We start from the raw sequence: 21,857 nt of genomic DNA, 5'->3' as shown, positions 1-21,857 counted from the left end.
TATTTACTGCAATATGCTATTGAATTAAGTTTAAGTATCTTTGGAGTCCATTACCGGTATATTAAATGCAAAGATATGTATTATTGTGGGCCTGTGTGATCAAAGGACTGAACTATGTAGATTGGCTGAACTGCATGTGAACCTAACCTTTTGAAGCTATGCCCTGAGGAAAAAAACAGTGTATGCTGATTACCTATTCATCAAGACTGGAGATGAAAGGCACAAACTGCATAAAGACATAGGCTGATTTACCCAGTCTGTGCATGTGAAGTATTGACTCCTACCTGAGCACTTGTGTAGCGGGGGTAAAGTGATTTTGGTAAGCTTATTAGCATGCACGTAGGTTCTTTTATTGTTTATGTTTTCTCTGTAATTCGATCACTTTAAGAATTAATTAGCTTGCTTAGAATGAGATGTGTGGTAATTTATAACTGGGCATAATAGCCTCTGGAGAGAGAGAGTAAGGCCAGAATCTGTGCTTGTTTAGCCATTCAGGTTTGCTGGGAATAACAGTGTTAGCAGGGAACCATGCAGCCGGCAAAAAACTCCAATTTCAAGTTTCAGAGTAGCAGCCATGTTAGTCTGTATCCATAAAAAGAACAGGAGTACTTGTGGCACCTTAGAGACTAACAAATTTATTTGAGCATAAGCTTTCATGGTCATCTTAATTAATTAGCCTCTTAGAGCTGGTATGGCATCTTCTCTGTATGTATATATATACTCTTCTTATATGTTTCATTCTATGCATCCGATGAAGTGGGCTGTAGCTCACGAAAGCTTATGCTCAGATAAATTTGTTAGTCTATAAGGTGCCACAAGTACTCCAATTTCAAGGGATGCAGGTTTCTGCCCGAGTGAGGGGATGATGGAGGAGCTGGGAGCCAAGTATGGCTTCACTTGCTGGACCATGGAGCAGGACTACAGGTACAGTTGCTCTGAACTGTGGCAACCTTACCATACAATAAAAGAGAAGAAAAAAACTCTAAACCAGGGGTCGGCAATCTCTGGCACGCGGCTCACCAGGGTAAACACTCTGGTGGGCTGGGCCAGTTTGTTTACCTGCCGCGTCGGCAGGTTTGGCCGATCGCGGCTCCCACTGGCCGCGGTTCGCCGTCCCAGGCCAATGGGGCTGGTGGCAAGCTGCGGCCAGCACATCCCTCACCCGTGCCGTTTCCCGCTACCCCTATTGGCCTGGGACAGCAAACCGCAGCCAGTGGGAGCCGCGGTCGGCCGAACCTGCCGACGCGGCAGGTAAACAAACTGGCCCGGCCCACCAGAGTGTTTACCCTGGTGAGCCGCGTGCCAGAGATTGCTGACCCCTGCTCTAAACCAAGTACTGGTCTGTTTCAGGTTGTATGAACAATTCATTTGTGAAATCCTAGGAGGTGGTGGAAACCATACAAAAGCACTGTTATTGCTGAGTGAAGTAAATAGCACTATATTTAAGTATATTTAGCAAATAATACAAATTGCAGAAACATAAAGGAAGGAGATTAAAGGGACACTAGAACAAATCTTATTCACCTGACTCACATTGACTACTTAACTCATCATTAAATCGATTAAGGCCAAAACTTAAATATTGTAAGAAAATATGTAACAGCTAAAGTTAAATATTGCTGTTTCCAATCATGTAAGAGAGTATTAAATCTATGTATCTAGATTGCTTTCTTCAACACTAACTGTATCTAGAGCCACAAGCACTCAAGGAGTCCTGTTTTAGGTAATGAAATGTAAACGCTCCTCTGCAGCGTTTACCACCCATCGATTGCAGCACAAGAAAGTCAAGTTCACAAGAAACAGAAAGTGAAGCTGTCCAGGTTTCTTTCCATAGACTAAAACAAGAGTCACAGACACAAAACAAACAGCACCAAGTGGGGGAGACGTGAATCAGGTTTGTCGAATCCTCGCTGTTAATTACCTAGGGTGTTGTTAGTGGCACAGATATGGGATTTATTTTGAAGCACTGATGGTTTTAAGCACACAGGCTCCTCTGCTGCCCGGGCTAGGGAGAGGGGTGCACTGTGGAAGGGTGGGGGGGATCCCTGTTGGGAGCTGGCTGCTCCCCAGCGGGGCACGTGCACTGCCGGGAAACCCCCAGCAGAGTGTATGCTGAGGCTGGCAGCCCCCTGCCCTGCACTGGGGGGAGCTGGCTGCAGGGTGTGCATGGGGAGAAGGATCCGTTCCACTCAGTGCACACGGCGGGGGAGAGGCTCCCTGCTCCCCCGCACGCGCGCTCACACACACACACACAGGAGCAGGGGGTTGGGATGGCCCCGCACGGACACTCACATCGCCGCCGCCGCTCCCAGCCCCGCGCGCCGGGCCCTTTCGAACGCCCCGAGCTGCCACGCTCGGCGGAGGCACAGTCTGGCCCGTCACAGGGTCTGGAGCTACGGGCGCCGAGAAGGCTCAAGCCGCGCTCCCCGCCCCACCCCCCGCGAGAGTCAGTCATCAGCGCTCCGCGGGGAGCCGCTGAGCAAGGGAGCCACGGCGACTCGGTGAGTGACTCGCACGCGCTACAGGTGGCGCCTAACGCCTCTTCCCCTCGTGCCAACACTCGCTGCGCCCCTGGGGGGAGGCGGGAGGCGCGGGGCAGCCTCGTCGAACTTCAGCCCCGGGGGGGGGGACGCTGCCCCCCAGGGGCTGCCCGGGCGGTGGGGCCGGGAGCTGCGCTCGCCCCGTGGCGCGGGGAGTCCCGCTGCGGGGCTGGGAACCCCCCCCGGGGCTCGGCCCGCGGCGCGGGGGTGGGGCGGGGCGAATGACACCAGGGACATGGAAGGGAGCGCCTGGCTCCGGCTAGTCCCGGCTGTACGTGAGGCGCCCGCAGCCCGGCCGGGGCGCGGCGCAGCGACCCACGCGGCTGCGCCAAGTTTCCGTGGAGTTTGAGCCTCGTGAGTTCGGTAACTGTCCCTCCCCCCGGTTCTTCCAATCGGCCCCCTCAGCTCCCCTTTTCCCCAGGCTGCCCCCGACCCCGCGGCTCCCCCGTGTTCCCGTCACCAGTCCCCGCTGTGTGTGCGCCCCCACGTCCCTCACCAGAAATCCCCCGTTCTTCCCCCTCTCAGCACATCCCCCCGCTTCCCCTCTCACCGGCTCCCTCGTTCCCCTGGCTCCCCCCACGGTAAACCTCCCTCCCTGTATTGCCCCTCACCAGTGGTCCTCCCCTGGGCTGCCCCTCACCAGATCCTGCCCTCAGGCTCTCCCTCTCCACCAGACCCCCCTACTCCACACTTTCCTTCATCAGACCCTGAACTCCCCCCAATCACCAGACCCAAACCCCTTGGCTTCCCCCCACTCCTGCTTACCAGAATTGCTCACCAGACCCTCTGTGCCCCCCCGGGGCTCTGCCCTCCCTTCCCCTGATCCTCTGTGCCCCCCCGGGGCTCTGCTCTGTTCTCACCTGACCTGACCCTCTGTGCCTTCCCGGGGTGCTTTCTCCCCTATACCAGATCCTCTCCCCCCATGTTGCCCCTCACCAGGACTCCTTTCCCTAACCCCCCATGGCAGCTGTCCTGGTTCAGGTTGGCTTTCTGGACTGGCATTGGTGTTAGGGGGACTGGGGCAGTTTCAGGTGGCTGCTTCGCCTGTGCAGTGTGTGCAGCTCTGTAGAGTTACATACACTCGCACCCGTGCACTCAGCACTATTTGGTCTTGTCCTGTAATGAATGGCTACAGGCTGGGCTCAGAGAAATAGAAGATGTGCTTGCCTCATGTGTTTGCCAGACAGTGTGTGTGTTTGTACTCACTTCAGCAGCAGCAGGCTGTTGCTGCCTCTTTCTAAATACATCTACATGTCAGCCCCAGATTGGCTGTTTCTGCATCTGGACCTGATGATGTTTATCACTTAATAACTATGACTCTTAGGCATTGAGTTGGCTGGGAATCATCTTAAACATGGCGCAGATAATCATCTTTATTTGTATATTGGAGAAGTAGATCAGAGTAAGTTTAAAGGTCTTAACACTCCCCTCCTTGTGGCCCCCATACTACTGGAGCCTGGTCCCCCCCACTCCCAGGTTATTGGTTTTCTTTCTTTTTACACAATCCAAGTGTTTGGGTAAGGGGGGGGTAATAACAACTGACAGCTTTTGCTATAGTCATCCAGGGGAGGAGGAGGAGGAAGTCCAATGAAAAGTCTGAAATGAGTCATTAAATACAGAGGCCCTTATTGTTTGTTAACCAAAAAAAAATGTGGGTTGTAAATGGAACAAAAATGTTATCTTAAATTCAAAACAAAAATAGAAAACAAAGATAGCAACAAACTTTTTTACTCTTAGGCTTCCTAAAGAACATACTAAAAAAAGAAAGTAATTTTGCTTTTTTCTGAAGGAGGCTGTGTGGTCAGAATGTCATAGCTAACTGCAGTAGTTATACATCTGTCAGCGTTTCCATTATAAGCCCCCATTTTTTGCGTAGTTTACAACTTAGTTATCAAATTTACACTGGGTTGAAACTTGGTCTATGTACTCTCCTTTGGAAATAGTTGTTAAAATAAACCATGAAATGAATCTGCTAAGATGACTCAATGAGAATTTGGTGGAAAAAGCATACTGGTTTTATTATACTTTCTTTGTATTCATCTAAACTTAAAACTTGTATTTAGAAAGGAATATTGCTGGCTATTAGACCAACATTTCTTTTAATATTTTCCTTAAAGTGAAACAGTCAAAAGACTAACCTCTAAAAATGTCTCCTTTATATGTAAAATAATTGGTCTTCATAACTTTTTTTTTATTATGCATTCAGCTTTAGAGATCCCAAGTTGGATTCCACCATAACCTCTCTGAAGAAGCTGTTACAGTATTGCTATGAATTAGTATTAAGAAACTTGGGTAAATCTTTGTATGTCCAGTGAAATGATGCAAAGTCCTACAGAGCTATAGATCTCCTGCAGAGTGTTAAGTGCTAGCAGCATGTTAAAATCCATAGTAGCACAAACTAGAAGCCAATGTGAAGATATTAAAACTGGGAGCAGTTTTAAGCTAAGTGATTTATGTGCAGAAGCCTGGTGGGATGGGTTTACTGTTCCTTTTAACTGCTGTTTTTTTGTTTCCAGACATGTAACAGACATAGTATTTTTGATGCTTAATTTGTGTGTATGTATGTATGTGTTTTGACTCAGTGTAACATGACTGCCATCCAGTGGACAATTTGAATACTATACAAAAATTTCTTTTTATTTACATTGAAACATTAATGCAGTCTAATAGCAATTTAATTTGGTTTTTCAGCAAATTTACAGAATTTTTAACATGCAGAGTAAGTCCATTCAGAACTTTTTTTTATTTAATTATAAGAGGTTGTAGTTTACACTATTTAGTTCACAGTATTTAATTTACTAGTGAGGAAAACATTAAAGTGGACCCTCTGAAATAAATGAAAGCAGTGGTTTTACATGTTCCTAATCTGTCTCGAAATGCCTTAACAATTGCTAAGAACTAATTTATGGAGGAACTGCAGAAAATTGCTTCCCAAAGTTGTGAGCTCTAGAAACCCACACCTTCCAAGCTCATAAGCCGTTCATAAATTATATTGGCATGGTAGACTCACCCTATGTTGTGTGCCTAAGAAACCTATTAATTCTGCAGTGAAGTGCATGCCTAAAACAATTGTGCCATAGAGTCAGCATGGACTAAGTACCACAAAAGCTGGCAGAGCTGCTTCATAAGTCTGTCTAATGGTCTTTGGCATATGTTTTTTTCCACATTTGTGCCAAGATTTTTTTTTTTAAATTATGCATCTAAAGTGAACTGCTTTTTCAAAAGTGCTGAGTACTCAAAAGATCCCATAGATGTCAGAGGAAGATGCTGGATGTTCAGCACTTCTGAAAAATCTGGCTGCTTATTTAGAATCCTAAATATGAACACAGGAGTCTAACTTTAGGCAGCCATTTAAAAAAACAAACAAACTTTGTTGAGGTCTTTTTATTTTGTATCAGGTAGGTAAATCAGACTGTAGTTGAACAGGGACTGTATTGGTATCTTATCAGCAGCCTTGGGGCTGCACCTAAATTGCATAACCTGGAACAGACTTCCAGATGGCTGTCTGCTCAGATCAAATTGAAGCATTGGGCACAAAGTCTTGTAGTCTCCTTGAGAATGCTTCCATTATTAAAGGTGAAAGTTTCATTTGGCTTGGGAGCTGCACTTGAGTCATAGATATTTATGAAATCATGTTTATACTTCCATATGTTCTTCATTTTTTTACTGTAACACAAATCTATTTCTATACCATAGGTAAGCAAAAAAAATTTAAGGAAGGGCACTCCATCCTTAATTCATTCTTTTGTGCCTGTTGTAGTATAAATTGTAAGTGATATATGTGCACTGAGCTGATGCCTCTGATATCTCGCACCGTTTCTCCAGTGAACGGCTTTACCTTTGGACTTCTTGGTTCACACTTTGAATACTAATTTTTAACGTGGATTTTTAAATAAGTGGTATTTCAGTAGACAGCGAAGTTACTAGTTCCGTTCCCATTTCCCCCCCCCCACCACCATTTAGATAGCACTGGAGAAGACATATTAGGTGATAAACAAGATAGATCTTTATAATGAAACAGACTATCTCTAAACTAGGAATTCTTTACCAGTATGGGAATGCCAGTATGCTGTACTGGCAAAGTTCCCCTAGCGTGAACATAGCTAAACTGGCAAAGATGCTTTGTTCTAGTACAATAAAATCACCAGCTATGAACAAACTGCATCTGTAAAAACACAGTTTTGCTGTTATAACTGTATCTGCATTGGGGGGTACCAGATAGGGATCCCACCTCCTAATACCCTTGACCAATATAGCCATGCTGGCAGAAGTTCACCTCTGATTCTGCAAACGTGCATATGAACACTTCCATTGAAAGCATGTAAGTAGTTTCACTGTTAAGTATTTGCAAGATTTGGGGCTTCACTCATATGAGCAGCCCTGTCAACACCCCTGTGTGTAGGGGCTATCCCAATGAGTAAAAGTTTATAGGATTCAGCCTATATGGCCTAATTCTATATCCAGTGAAATTGATGATACTGTGCTATCCATTGGGTAAGGATCTAGCACAGTGTTTCTCAAATTGAGGTCGCCGCTTGTGTAGGGAAAGCCCCTGGTGGGCCGGGCCGGTTTGTTTACCTGCCCCATCCGCAGGTCCGTCCGATTGCGGCTCCCACTGGCCGCGGTTTGCTACTCCAGGCCAATGGGAGCTGCTGGAAGCGGCGCGGGCCGAGGGACTTAACTGGCTGCTGCTTAGAGGAGCCCACATTGGCCTGCAGTGGCGAACTGCGGCCATTGGGAGCTGCGATCGGCCGGAGCTGCGATCGGCAGGAGCCGCATACGGGGCAGGTAAACAAACCGGCCTGGCCCGCCAGGGGCTTTCCCTACACAAGTGGCGACCCCAGTTTGAGAAACGCTGATCTAGCAAAATTAGGGTTGAGTCAGAAATTTTCAGTGTAAAGGGAGCTTTGAACCTCTGTCTTGTAAGAAAAATCTCATTTGACATGGCAAGAAGTGGAAACAAAATAATCTTTCAGTACTATTTGAATCTTTTGTGGTGACTTGGTGAAAATTGGGTTGATATTGACAGGATTATAAGAGTTCCACTATGATCCCTGTTTTGAAATTTTTCTGTGGATTGCAGTTTTGCCAACAGTTGTGATTTTTATCATGAGTCTCACAATATTTTGTGTGTTCTTGTGATGTCTCAGCTCAGAGACTTGAACACAGCAATGTTTGTTTGTTTTTTAAATGAGGACATTTCTAGCCCTTATCGTTGCAGACAAAAGCTTGAAAACATGAACCTAAGGGCTTAAAACCCAAGAAGGCAAAGAAGAACCCAAACTTAATTATTTTTTAATCTCATGGTTTTTTTAATGGTTTAACTCATGATTTTTGAACTCTTGGGGTTGGCAATATCAGTTTCATAGGTTTATTTGGGACACCCTTTGCAAGAAATTTAAAAAACTAGAGACTAATTCTCCTACTAAATACACCCATATCTTAGGAGAAAGTTGAGCCGGGAAACAGGGGATGAGTTCAAATTTCATGTCTGTTTAGGCTATGTCTACACTAACACTGTTGTTGGTAAAACTTTGGTTGATCAGGGTGAGGGAAAAACCACACTCCTGACTGACATAAGTTTCACCGACAAAAGCACCTGTGTGGATAGTGCTATGTCGGTAGGAAATGCTTTCCTGCCGACATAGCTACTGCTGCTCATTGTGGGTCATTTAATATGCCAATGGGAGAGATCTCTCCCGTCCGCATAGAGCGGCTACACTGGAGATCTTTCAGTGGCGCAGCTGCAGCGATACAGCTGTGCCATTGTAAGGTCTGTAGTGTAGACATAGTTTGAGTGTGGTTTATATTCCCATGCACCGCTTCACACTTATTAGTGACCAATGCCATGAATCCCAACCTGAGAAGGTTGTTAAGTCTGAGTTGCTAACTCATTTTACAAGTTAGTTAATAGAGCTTTGTGGGGGAATCATGTGATTCTCCCACTCTCAGGGCAGGTCCTGGGTGGGAGTCCTTTGGTACTAACTTTGATTGCCTCAGTAGCTCTAATTTAGGCTTAGACCGGGGTAGTCAATAGGCAGAGCAGAGGCCAAATCCAGACCACCACACTTTTGAATGAACCCCAAAATCTTTTTATTTACTTATCATTATTGTTGGGTTTTTTATTATTCTCTCTGGAGTCTGGACATTGACTATATCTTGACCAAGAAATTTGGACCTTGACCAAAAATAATTGATTACCCTTGTCTTTGACCATGCAGTTATGTTCCCTCTGGGGCACTGACAGTGGTAATCAGTGACCAAATAGTCTCCTTAAAACCATGTATCATTTATTTCAAATAAAAGCATTTGAGAAAACAGAACTTAAAACAATAAAACACAGTGTATGCATGTCTAGGTTACCAGGTGTTTAACCCAGGGCCGCCCAGAGGATTCAGGGGGCCTGGGGCAAAGCGGGGGAGCTGTGGCTCTTGTACTCACCCAGCGGCGGTCTGGGTCTTCGGCGGCAGGGGGCCTTTCAGTCGCTCTGCATCTTCAGCAGCACTGAAGGGCCCCCCGCCTCTGAAATGCTGCTGAAGACCCGGACCGTCGCTAGGCCAGGGCTCGCGGGGCCCCTGTGGGGCCCGGGGCCTGGGGCAAATTGCCCCACTTGCCCCCTTCTCTGGGCCCTGGTTTAACCTTATTCTACATGGAGACCAAAGTAGGACTAGCTCCCTATAGTCTCTTCCACAGAGCCTCTTTGTCTGTCTGTTGCCCTGTCAGAACTCACTGATGCTCCCTTGTCCAGCCCTGGACAACTCACTCGACTTTCTAGGAATCATAACACTTTTTAACTGATGTAGCCTTTTAATCTAGTAACCCCAGCTTTGGCGAAACAAAGTTTTCAACTTGGTGGAGATAACTTTAAGGAGCCTAACAGCTGCCCCCATTGTCTTCCAAGTGTGTGCTTAGGGCTGCTTGTGTTGCTTTCCTGTTTTTTCTCCCACAGCCCCCTATTAAGATAGATTCAATGCATTTATAGAGGAAAGTCTTATAATCCAAATATACAATAACTTCCCTGCATTGACCAAGTTGCATCCAATGTTCAAACAACTGTTAGACCTCATTGTCACAGTTCAGGGCAACTGCAGCTGTTTCCCGTCAGTGGTTCAGTAAGGATGCCCACTCTTAGGTTTCTGGCTCCCTAGTCATTGTCTCTCTTGCGTGAAGACCCTCATCTCTCTCCCTTCTGTCCAGGGTGTTTCCAGGTGGAACAGTTCCCTGCCTTAATTGTGTTATTTGCAGCAAAAGACAGTCTGCATCAGCAGAGCTGCTTTGCTTCTCTCTTCAGACACTACACAGTGTAATTGCTACAGTTATAAGTTACCACACAGTTCTTTCTAAGCAAGCATATTTTAATCTTAAGGTAAAAGTACTACAGAGTGAACTTTTAAAAGCAGTAAAATACATGCATGGCAATAGTTTTACCAGAGGTCAACCCCCCCCTCCAATCTCCCTCCACAAGGGCTCTGATTGATGTTAGTTGTTCCAGCTGTTAGTAGTTCAAATCCTTCTCTAAGGATTGTGAACTAGAGGTCCTGCCCATTTGTGGGATCAGAACAAAAGCCCTGAGCCTGTTTAGGGGACCAGGCTATTTATCTAAAATTCCTTTTCGTCTATTGGCCCCTGGAGAATCCAGATTGGTCTTTGAATTGTCCTCCCGTTACAGGTGATCAGCAGACAAAAGGTCTTCCTCCCTCTACCCCCTTCTCACCCCCAGCAAAGCTTCAAAGGCTGAGTCATAGGTGTGGGTTTGTAATCTCCTCCTCCCCAGTATTTTCTAAGAATTCTACTTCACACATATTGTTCCAAAAGATCAACTGTCTTCTATATTGTTCAGCATAGTCTTTTGAAGGTCATGTTATCTTCCAGAGATTGCATTAATCCTTCCTCCTCCTAGAGAAATTCCATAGAATCCCCCAATAGTACACATTCACATTTTCAATACAATGGACCTCAAAGGTATTAAATGTAATTCAGTAAGGTTTAACTTAATTCCATAAGGTTTGCTGAGAATCTTGTCATATCTGCCATACTGTGTTCATAACATTACATAGCAGCTCCAAGCCTCTCACACAGAGTTACTGCAGGCTTAGTCAGGAATAAAACCTACACCTCCCCGTGTCTTAACTTCTTAGCCATGCTTCCTTTCATACTGAGCATGCTTTGGTTAGGTCAGTGGTTCTTAACCAGGGGTACATAGAGGTCTTCTAGAGGGTACATCAACTCATCTAGATATTTGCCTGGTTTTACAACAGGCTACAGAAAAAGCAGTATTGAACTCAGTACAACTAAAATTTCACTCAGACAATTATTTGTTTTGTACTGCTCTACATACTATATCAGCGATTCTCAAACTGTGGGCAAGTTGTCACCAGGGCCAGTGTTAGGCTCGCTGGGGCCCAGGGCAGAAAGCCTAAGCCCTGCTGCATGGGGCTGAAACCAAAGCCCGAGTTTTAAGTGAGGTGGAACTTGGGGTATGCAAGACAAATCAGACTCCTGAAAGGGTTACAGTAGTCTGGAAAAGTTGAGAACCACTGGGTTAGATGAGTTCTGACAACTAAATAACAACTAAATAACACTCTTCTCCCAAAATCAGGGACATAACTGTCTCTTGTACAGATGCCTCCCGGGTTACGCAAACCCGACTTGCGCAAATCCACACTTACCCATTTTTGCGTAATGGTCGGGTATACGTTTCCAACTTACGCAAAATTAAAGTTACGCAAGGCGTTCTGGAACGGAATGCTTGCGTAAGTCAGGAAGCATCTGTATGTGACTATCCAGTAAGCAACTATGTAACCCACTGGGAAAGTATGTAGAGGCCTTGGCTACACTGGCGCTTTACAGCGCTGCAACTTTCTCGCTCAGGGGTGTGAAAAAACACCCCCCTGAGTGCAGCAAGTTACAGTGCTGTAAAGCGCCAATGTAAACAGTGCCCCAGCGCTGGGAGCCGTAAGCTCAGGGAGGTGGAGTACCTGCAGCCCTGGGAGAGCTCTCTCCCAGCGCTGGCGCCGCAACCACACTCGCGCTTCAAAGCACTGCTATGGGAGCGCTCCCATGGCAGCGCTTTGGAGTTTCAAGTGTAGCCAAGCCCAGAGTCTCATCTAGTGGGTGAACTAAATAGAGACTTGCAAATACTCCTATAGCTCAAGTAATACAGATCTGATCTGGGTGGCTGAAGGGCCATTGTTTAAATCCTGTTGTTGACCCATGTAAATGGATGTTATGGTTGTGTGTGACAGATCTTGTTTTTGACATTTTCTTTTTAAAACAAGTTACACAATGAGAGGACATCTTGTAACACATTTATAACAATTGTTTAACTCCTGTAATAATATATAGATTATAATATTTCAGTCATTTGTCATCTCACCCTCTCTCCTCCCTGATTCATTGAACCTACCAACTGATCTTTGCAAACCCTGTAAAAAAACAAAAGAAAATACACACACTGATTTCACTTAATGACTGTTAAAGTTGCATCAGGACACACACCACCAATTTAAAACCTGAAAAGCACAGAAATAAGATGTTAAGGGAAAAATCTCTTGCCTTCCAATTTACATTGCCTACAACTCTGTCAATAATGCACTATAACACCCCATACAATTTTCAGTTTCCCCGTATAGGGGGATCAGCTGTCTCCCATGCTCCCCTTCATGGCCAGGGCTGACTCTGCAGTTCACTGCTAACAATCTCTCCCTTCAAGGCTCTCTGTTACATTACCATCAAAAGCTCTACACCAGTGGTCCCCAACCTTTTTCGTCTGGCGGGTGCCAGACAATGAGCCACAGAGGACCGTGGCGGCGGTTGAGCATCTGCTGAAATACCACCGACAAGCAGTGTCATCCAGAGGCGTCGCTCCCGAAATGCCACTGAAAATTGGTGGCATTTTGGCAGCGACGCCTCTGGATGATGCAGCTTGTCAGCGGCATTTCAGCAGATGCTCATCCACCGGCCAGTACGCGGGTGCACTTAGACTCCCCGGTGGGCACCATGGCACCCGCGAGCACTGCTTTGGGGACCCCTGCTCTACGCATATGGCATCATGTGGAGTACAGACACTGCACACCCAGTTAGCACAGATATAAATAGCAGTGCAGACACTGAGACCCTTGGCTCTGGACCCTGGCTACAGACTTGGACTTGATCCCTCAAGCTTGACCACCTGTGGCTCTAACCACTGGACATGACTGCCCACACCCTGGTTCCTGATAGAGACAAGGCCTGAGGCTCTGTCTTCAGAAGTATCTCTTTCACACCTCTTTGTCAGACCGAGCAACTTATGCCCCCCTGCCACTTGCTGCTGCTGCTATAGTGAAACCACCGTATTCAATCCAGCTGTGGTGCCTTCCTGTTCAGGGTTGGCTAACGCTCGGCTGGGGTAGTCAATAGGTGGACCGTGGGCCAAATCCAGACCACCAGATGCTCTAGAATAGGCCCTGAAATCTTTTTATTTACTTATCATTATTGTTATTGCAGTGTGAAATTTTTTTTTTCTGGAATCTGGACCTTGACTGTACTTTGACCAAGAAATTTGGACCTTGACAAAAAATAATTGACTTGACTACCTCTGCCGTAGGCCCTCCAGCCTCTAAGGTCAAGCCACTATGTTACACTTCTCCAACAGATAGTGAAAAGCAAGGCAAGGGATGTGCTGGCCACGGTTTCCCGCCGTCCCCATTGGCCTGGGATGGCGAACTGCAGCCAGTGGGAGCCGCAATCGGCCGAACCTGCCGATGCGGCAGGTAAACAAACTGGCCCTGGCCCTGGTTGCTGACCCCTGATGTACCTCAACTTCATCAAGCTTGTACTCTAGTGCAAAACCTTCACAGTAACCACAGATGCTCTTGTATCAACAGAAAGGTATATCTCACTTGTCATACATTCCATACATATTCTGCCTGAATGTTGCTAAGGTTTTACACTAGAGTCAGTTCATTAAACCAAAAATTTCTAGCCCTTATGATTGCTAACTAATGTAATGCAGTTTTAGCCTGAGACGACGGCTCATAGAGGTGTAAAATGACCCCCATTCATCTTAATGGAGTATCAAATCTGAAGGCTAGTGGTGACATTTCAAGAGCTAGATTTCAAGAGCCAGATTTTCAGATAACCCAGACACACAATGCATGCCTAATTTGATCACCTAATAACTTAATTCTGACTTCCCATTAACATCAGGGCCACTTCTTTTACTTGATCCACAGAAAAGACGGTTACTCACCGTAGTAACTGTTGTTCTTCGAGATGTGTTGCTCCTATCCATTCCAATGTAGGTGTGCGCGCCGCGCGTGCACAGCTTCTCCGGAACATTTTTACCCTAGCAACTCCGGCGGGCCGGCTGGCGCCCCCTGGAGTGGCGCCGCCATGGCGCTGGTTATATACCCCAGCCGGCCCGTCCGCTCCTCAGTTCCTTCTTGCCGGCTACTCCGACAGTGGGGAAGGAGGGCGGGTCTGGAATGGATAGGAGCAACACATCTCGAAGAACAACAGTTACTACGGTGAGTAACCGTCTTTTCTTCTTCGACTGATTGCTCCTATGCATTCCAATGTAGGTGATTCCCAAGCCTTACCTAGGCGGTGGGGTCGGAGTGAGACGTGGCCGAGTGCAGGATCGCTGAGCCAAAGGCTGCATCGTCTCGAGACTGTTGCACCAACGCGTAGTGGGAAGCGAAGGTGTGTACCGAAGACCATGTGGCCGCCCTACAGATGTCCTGGATGGGGACATGGGCCAGGAAGGCGGCCGAAGAAGCGTGCGCTCTGGTGGAATGAGCGGTGAGGCGGCATGGGGGGACGCGAGCAAGCTCGTAGCACGTACGTATGCATGACGTCACCCAGGATGAAATGCGCTGCGAGGATACTGGCTCGCCTTTCATGCGATCAGCGATTGCCACAAACAGCTGGGTCGAACGCCGGAAGGGCTTCGTCCGGTCGATGTAGAAAGCAAGGGCCCTGCGGACGTCCAGGGTGTGCAGCTGCTGCTCACGAGGTGAGGCGTACGGCTTCGGGAAGAAGACCGGGAGGAAGATCTCTTGGTTGAGGTGGAAGGCCGACACCACCTTGGGGAGGAAGGCCGGGTGCGGTCGAAGCTGCACCTTATCCGCATGGAAGACGGTATACGGGGGCCCGGCCGTCAGGGCGCGGAGTTCTGAGACTCGTCTGGCGGATGTAATTGCCACGAGGAAGGCCGTCTTCCAGGTGAGATAAAGCAGAGAGCACGTAGCCAGGGGCTCGAAGGGCGGTCCCATCATCTGGGCCAGCACCAGGTTCAAATCCCAGGTCGGGGCAGGAGGACGTACCGGCGGGTACAGACGGTCTAGACCTTTAAGGAAGCGGACAACCATCGGGTGAGAGAAGACGGACCGACCTCCGATGGCGGGCCGAAAGGCCGACAAAGCCGCCAGGTGCACCTTCAAGGAAGAGATTGCCAGACCTTGACCTTTCAGGTACCAGAGGTAGTCGAGGATGGTTGAGATAGGGACCGAGAATGGGTTAAGACCTCGCTGGTCGCACCAGAGCGCGAAGCGTTTCCACTTCGCGAGGTAGGTAGAGCGCGTGGAAGGCTTTCTACTTTCGAGCAGGACTTGTTGCACCGCCGACGAACAACCCCTCTCTGCGTCGGTCAACCACTCAGGAACCAAGCTGTAAGATGCAGCGACTGCAGGTTCGGGTGACAAAGCCTGCCGAGGTCCTGAGTGATGAGGTCCGGCCACAACGGAAGGGGAATGGGATCCCGAACTGACAGCTCGAGCAGCAGGGTGTACCAGTGCTGCCTCGGCCAGGCCGGAGCGACGAGTATTACGCGGGCCCTGTCCCTCCGAAGCTTGAGTAATACGCGATGTACGAGTGGAAACGGGGGAAACGCGTAGAGGAGCGGACCTGCCCACATCAGGAGGGACGTGTCCGAGAGGGAGCCCGGAGCTCGACCCTGGTACGAGCAGAACTTGGTGCACTTCCTGTTGACCTTGGAGGCGAACAGGTCTATCTGGGGAAACCCCCACCTCTGGAAGATTGTATAAGCCACATCCGGGCGAAGGGACCACTCGTGGGAGGCGAACGACCTGCTGAGATGGTCTGCTAGTGTGTTCTGCACCCCCGGCAGAAAAAACGCTTCGAGGCGAATCGAGTGGGTCACGCAAAGGTCCCATAGGAGCATCGCTTCTCTGCAGAGCGGGGAGGATCGGGCTCCGCCCTGCTTGTTTACGTAAAACATTGCTGTAGTGTTGTCCGTGTACACCGCTACAGAGCGGTGCTGCAGGTGGGCTCGAAAGGCAAGACACGCCAAGCGGATCGCTCTCAACTCCCGGACGTTGATGTGGAGGGAGAGTTCCTGGGCCGACCAGAGACCCTGGGTGTGCAGGTTGCCTATGTGAGTACCCCAGCCGAGTGCCGAGGCGTCTGTGGTCAGGGTGACCGACGGGCGAGGAGGACGGAACGGAACCCCTGCGCAGATAACCTCCGGATTCAGCCACCAGGTGAGCGACTGGAGAGTGGGCTTCATCACCGTAACCACCATGTCCATGCCGTCGCGGTGGGGGCGGTACACCGATGACAGCCACATCTGGAACGGGCGAAGCCGCAGCCTTGCGTTCACGGTCACGAACGTGCACGCCGCCATGTGCCCCAGCAGGCGTAGGCAGGATCTCACCGTCGTTGAAGGGAAGGCCTGCAGGGCCTGTATGAGCGAGACTATCGTCTCGTGCCGAAGACGAGGGAGGCAGGCTCTGGCTAAATTGGAGTCGAGCACCGCTCCTATGAACTCCACTCTTTGTGCTGGAGTTAGGCTGGACTTCTCGGTGTTGATAAGCAGGCCTAGAGACCGGAACAGATGCAGAATCTCGGTCACCTGAGCCGCTACCAGCCCTTGGGAGCGGCCGCGAATCAGCCAGTCGTCGAGATACGGGTACACATGTATCCGACGACGGCGGAGGGCTGCGGCGACGACTGCCATAACCTTGGTGAACACCCTTGGTGTGGTGGAGAGGCCGAAGGGCAGAACCGCAAACTGGTAGTGAGCCTCGTTGACTACGAAGCGCAGGTAGCGTCTGTGGGGGGGGTAAATTGCCACATGAAAGTATGCATCCTTCATGTCGAGGGCGGCAAACCAGTCTCCCGGATCCAAGGAAGGGATGATGGTCCCCAGGGTCACCATGCGAAACTTGAGCTTGCACAGGTGTCTGTTGAGCTGCCGGAGGTCCAAGATGGGACGAAGACCTCCTTTTGCCTTGGGGATGAGAAAGTATCTGGAATAGAATCCCCTGCCCCGCCTGCTGCGGGGCACCTCCTCTATAGCACCCACGCTCAACAGAGTCTGGACCTCTTGCAAGAGGACTTGCTCGTGAGAGGGGTCCCTGAAGAGGGACGGGGAAGGTGGGTGGGAGGGAGGGGCGAAATAAACTGCAGGCGGTAGCCGTGCTGGACGGTGTTGAGGACCCAGCTGTCCGATGTTATAGAACACCACTCCTGGAGGAAGCGGGAAAGGCGACTTGAAAACAAAAGGGATGGATCCGGGGGGGAGAGTGGTGGGCCGTCCTCGGGCGTCCCATCAAAAGGCCGGCTTTGGGCCTTGAGAGGCCTTGGAGGAGCTCTGGGCCTGGTTACGCCGACCCCCTGATGGTCTGCGGCGGAAGGGGGCCGCTCGCCGATTATTAAACGGTCGAGACCTGGCCTGTGGGAAGGGTCGGTAGGGTTGTTGCCGGAACGATCGCCTCTGGGTGGCCGGCGTATGCATTCCCAAAGTACGAATAGCAACCCTCCCATCCTTCAGGGTCTGAATTTTCGCGTCTGTCTTTTCTGAAAAAAGACCCTGTGTCTCAAAGGGGAGGTCCTGGAGGGTGTATTGAACCTCCGGCGCCAAGGTGGAGGATTGCAGCCAGGCAATACGCCGCATTGTTATTCCGGACGCCATTGTTCTGGCTCCTGAATCAGCGGAGTCCAAGGCTGCCCGAATTAGGGTCCTGGAGGCCGTCTTGCCCTCTTCCAGGAGCGCCGAGAATTCCCGGCGAGAGTCTTGTGGCGTCAGCTCCGAAAATTTTCCCAGGCACCCTAAGATGTTGAAAGTGTACCGGGACAGGAGCGCCATCTGGTTTGCTATGCGGAGCTGAAGGCCACCCGCCGAATAAACTTTTCGGCCCAAGAGGTCCATGCGCCGCGACTCCTTTGATTTTGGTGCGGCGGCCGGCTGGCCATGCCTCTCCCGGTCATTCACCGACTGGACTACTAGAGAGTCCGGGGAGGGGTGAACATAGAAGTACTCGTACCCCTTGGGTGGGACAGAGTATTTTCTTTCTACCCCTCGCGCCGTGGGGGGGACTGAGGAGGGCGACTGCCAGATTGTCGTATTGTTCCGCTGGATAGTGCGGATAAAGGGTAATGCTACCCGCACTGGGGCGTCCGAACCCACAACGTCCGTTATAGGGTCATCGTCCTCCGTGACCTCCTCAACAGGCAGGTTCATGGACTTCGCCACACGGCGGAGAAGGTCCTGATGCGCCTTGAGGTCAATAGGCGGGGGTTCAGATGTTGATGCTCCTGCCACCGCCTCGTCAGGAGAGGAGGACGAGGAGCGGGCCGGCAGCACCGCCTCGGATGCCTGGTCCGCTCTTGGGCGGTCAGAAGCCACGGGCTCTGGCCCCGGTGCCGGGCCTGGTGGCGAGCCAGGCTGTCCCTGTGGAGACGGGGGGCGCTTGCTAACCGTCGCCTCCGGCGCTGAACGGCCCGTAGGCGTCTGCCTCAGCTGTAGGGGAGGCCCTTGCTCGTGGTGGGCCCAAGGGACCCAATACCCCCAGTGTTGAGGTCCAGGGTCCCGACCCTGAGACGCCGCCCTAAAGTCCACTGTGCTGCCCTCAGGGGAAGCGATGGAGGGTTCATGCGAGGGCCAGGGAGGAGCCGAGGCGGGTCCCGAATGCCCAACCGAAACCTGCGTCAGATGTGTAGCAGGCGTTGAAGGTCGGCGGCGGTCATCACGTGACCTAAGCGGAGAGCGGGACCTACGTGTGGAGCGGTGCCGGGAGCTGGATCGGCGGTGCCGGGAGCTCGACCTCGACGGCGATCGGCGTCGTCGGGAGCGGCTTCGGGAGACTCGGTGCCGAAAGCGGTCACTGGAGCCGGACCTCTTGCGGTGCCGGTAACTCGGTGACCGGGACCGTTGCCGGGAGTACGACCGGCGCCGCGAATGCGAGCGGTGCCGGGACTGCGACCGGTGCCAATATGGGGAGTGGCGCCGTGAAGCTGAACGACCTCTGGATCGGGACCGCCTCCGAGAGTGGGACCGGGATCGAGACCGAATCCTGGAGCATCCGTCTCGCTTGTCTGGGGAAGGAGGCCGCATCATCATCGGCTTGCCCACAGACTTGAATGCCCGCACCGGCGGAGCCGGGGGCCGGGGGCTTGGAGCCTCCGCGAGCTCGATCAGCTCCCTCGCCGTCGCAAACGCCTCAGGCGTGGACGGGATCTGCAGCTCCTCCTCGGCGGGTACCGGGGAGCTGGGTGGTGCCGGACTCGACGGGCCTTGCGGCGCCGGAGTCGACGGCGCCGTGCACTGCTTGTGCACTGCCTCAGCCTGTACCGTTTGTGTCGGAGGCGGCTGGGCTAGCAGTCTCTGCGGATGTTTGGAAGAGACCGCCTTCGGCACCTTGTGCTTCCGTCCGGGGGAGAGGGAACGGTGCCGGGACTTCGGTGCCGGGTGTCGAGGAGGCTCGGCCCCGGTGCGGTTCGGTGCTGCCGGTGCGCTGCCCGCCGAGGAGGGCTTCGGCGCCGATGGACTTGGCGCCGGAGGCTGGAGCGAAGCCTCCATTAGCAACTGCTTAAGGCGCGAGTCCCGCTCCTTTCTCGTCCGGGGCTTGAAGGCCACGCAGATCGGGCACTTGTCTGTTCTGTGCCCCTCCCCCAGGCAGCGAAGGCACGAGTCGTGCGGGTCACTCACCGGCATGTGCCGCTGGCAAGCCGCGCAGGGCTTGAATCCCGGTGCCCCGGGCATAAGCCCGCACCGGGTGCGGAAGAAGAGGGGCTAACCCCTCTAATTCCCTATTTACACTACTATACCTATCTAACTATACTATACAACTATTAAACTAACAAACTATATACAGTAAGAGATGGAGTAAACGCTAGGGCTGTGGAGGTAAGGGACACTCCACTGTTCCAACTGGCCGTCACGGGCGGTAAGAAGGAACTGAGGAGCGGACGGGCCGGCTGGGGTATATAACCAGCGCCATGGCGGCGCCACTCCAGGGGGCGCCAGCCGGCCCGCCGGAGTTGCTAGGGTAAAAATGTTCCGGAGAAGCCATGCACGCGCGGCGCGCACACCTACATTGGAATGCATAGGACCAATCACTCGAAGAAGAATAAATGTAGCCATGGACCATAATTGAAAATTGAATCTAGCCTGTTCCACAGAATGAGTTTGGTATTGCTGATTTATTTATATTGGAATGTGGCAACTTTTTCCCTCCAGTAAGTATGCTGGTTAAAGCCACATGTGCAGTTTAAACACAGCAAAGTTCTCGAAAGGTTCTGTTGTAGATTTTGTTTTATACAGTACGTGCACATAGAGACTCTCTTCCTCCCTCCCCTGCCCTCCCCCCACATGTTCTTGCATTAAGCAATCAGAATGCTTAAAGTACATGGCCATGCACCAGCATAAAAGTGAGCTTTAGAAAGCTGCTTCTTTCAGCAAACCCTACTTTTTTCTTTTAATGGCATTACTGGAGCTGCAGTTGCTGAATTTTTCCTTGACCTTGTTTAGTGACTTGTTTATGCGTAGTGTACTCAAGCTGGAATCTGAACACATTGTGTCCCAATAGAAGAAAGTTGTTCATATGGTATCTGCTGCAGCACCTTCTGTTTCAACATCTGTTGCTGCCCTGGGAGAAGCTGTTGCCTTGATATCTTCACTAGCTTGTGCCACTAAACATGCATGGGATATGTTAGGGGGCCCTTTGGGCTCATCAGAAGGATGATAGGAAAGCCTGATTTTTCTGTCTCAGGGTACAGAACTGCAGGCACAGAAAGTTGTAGAATTCTACATCCTGCTGTGGATCATGGAAGATCTGCAGAGAAGATATGGGTATTGAATGGGATCCCGAACTCTGTTCTTTCCTTTTTGAACGAGATGATGTTTGAGAGAGATGGGGGGAAATTCAGACAGAAATTGAGAGATTTCCAGGTGTTAGTCAAGAGAATGTAAAGGGTAAAACTGTTTTGAAAGGAATTGGAGGAGTCTGCGTCATATATTTAAGAAGGCTTTTTTAAGCTGTGGAAGAGGAAAGGGTGTTTGTTATTCCCTCATGCAGGAATTGCAATTATGTAAAATACACGATAGTGAATACTGCTGTCACATAGCAGGAAGTTCAGCAATACTTCCAGCTAGAAATCAGATGCAGAATAATACAGAACATCATACAAAAAGATCTGGATGACCTTACTGGAGTAATTGAAATGGGATGAAATTTAATAGTGCAAGGTCATGCAGTTAGGGACTAACATCAAGAATTTTTGCTATAAGCTCGGGATGTATCAGTTGGAAGTGACCGAGGAGGAGAGAGACCTTGGTCGATCATAGGATGGATGACTGAGCTGCCAAACTTACTCCTGGGAGAATTTTGCGTCACCGTGCATGCGCAGAATTTGTGCCCCCGCAGTTTTCTTTGCTTCCCCTCAGAAAAATGACTTTCTGATGGGGAAGCAAAGGGAAGCCACAAGTGGTCATGCGACTCTCCCCAGCAGTATGTTTTAGGTGACCAGGGCAGCCGGCAGAGAGGTAGATCACTGTGGGTCAGGGGACGGGACTGGGGAAGACCCAGTTGGTGGCTTCTACCCTGCGTCAGGCTCAGCTGCTAGTCCCAGCTGGGCTGGGGAGGATGGGAATTCCTCTTCCCCTGTAAGGCATTTGGGGCCAGGTCAGACCCACTCCCAGATTTCTCCCCCAGGTGCAGGAAGCTCTTCAAATCCACCCACCCCACCCCGCTTCCTGCACTCATCACTCCTCAGCTGTAGGGGGAGGGATCCCTGTACAGGAATACTGTGTGCAGTTCTTGTCTCACATGTTTAAGAAAGCCGAATTCAAACTGAAACAGGTGCAAAAATGGCTAGTAGGATGATCAGAGGAATGGAGAACCTACCTTAGGAGAGGAGACTCAAGGAGGTTGGCTTGTTTAGCCTAACCAAAAGAAGGCTGAGGGGAGGAACATCAGAGGGATAAATACAGGGAGGGAGGGAGAGGAGTTATTTAAGTTAAGCACTATGTATATAGATTGGCCATCAACAAGTTTAGGCTTCAAATTAGACAAAGGATGCTAACCATCAGAGGAG

General features: G+C 50.3%; 2 protein-coding genes across 3 annotated transcripts in view; one reads left to right on the top strand and one right to left on the bottom strand.

Moving 5' to 3' along the window:
• Positions 1-2,689, bottom strand: part of WBP4 (WW domain binding protein 4) — a 35,060-nt gene extending 32,371 nt beyond the window's left edge. The window contains exon 1 of the mRNA XM_045012566.1: positions 2,293-2,689. Within this exon, the coding sequence (XP_044868501.1) occupies positions 2,293-2,294 (2 nt within the window). The 5' untranslated portion in view covers positions 2,295-2,689. The remainder of the gene's footprint in view (positions 1-2,292) is intronic.
• Positions 2,394-21,857, top strand: part of ELF1 (E74 like ETS transcription factor 1) — a 146,790-nt gene continuing 127,326 nt past the window's right edge. The window contains exon 1 of one of the 2 annotated variants that reach the window (XM_045012549.1): positions 2,394-2,501. The gene's annotated coding sequence lies outside the window, so the exon portion shown is untranslated. Of the gene's footprint in view, positions 2,502-2,770; positions 2,895-21,857 lie in introns of those variants that run through there. The other variant, XM_045012536.1, reaches the window with a different exon arrangement.

The sequence above is a fragment of the Mauremys mutica genome, chromosome 1, assembly GCF_020497125.1.
Source record: "Mauremys mutica isolate MM-2020 ecotype Southern chromosome 1, ASM2049712v1, whole genome shotgun sequence".
Classification (NCBI taxonomy): Eukaryota; Metazoa; Chordata; order Testudines; family Geoemydidae; genus Mauremys; species Mauremys mutica.
The sequence above is the reverse complement of the archived record's forward strand: the minus strand, read 5'-3'. Positions and strand labels throughout refer to the sequence as shown.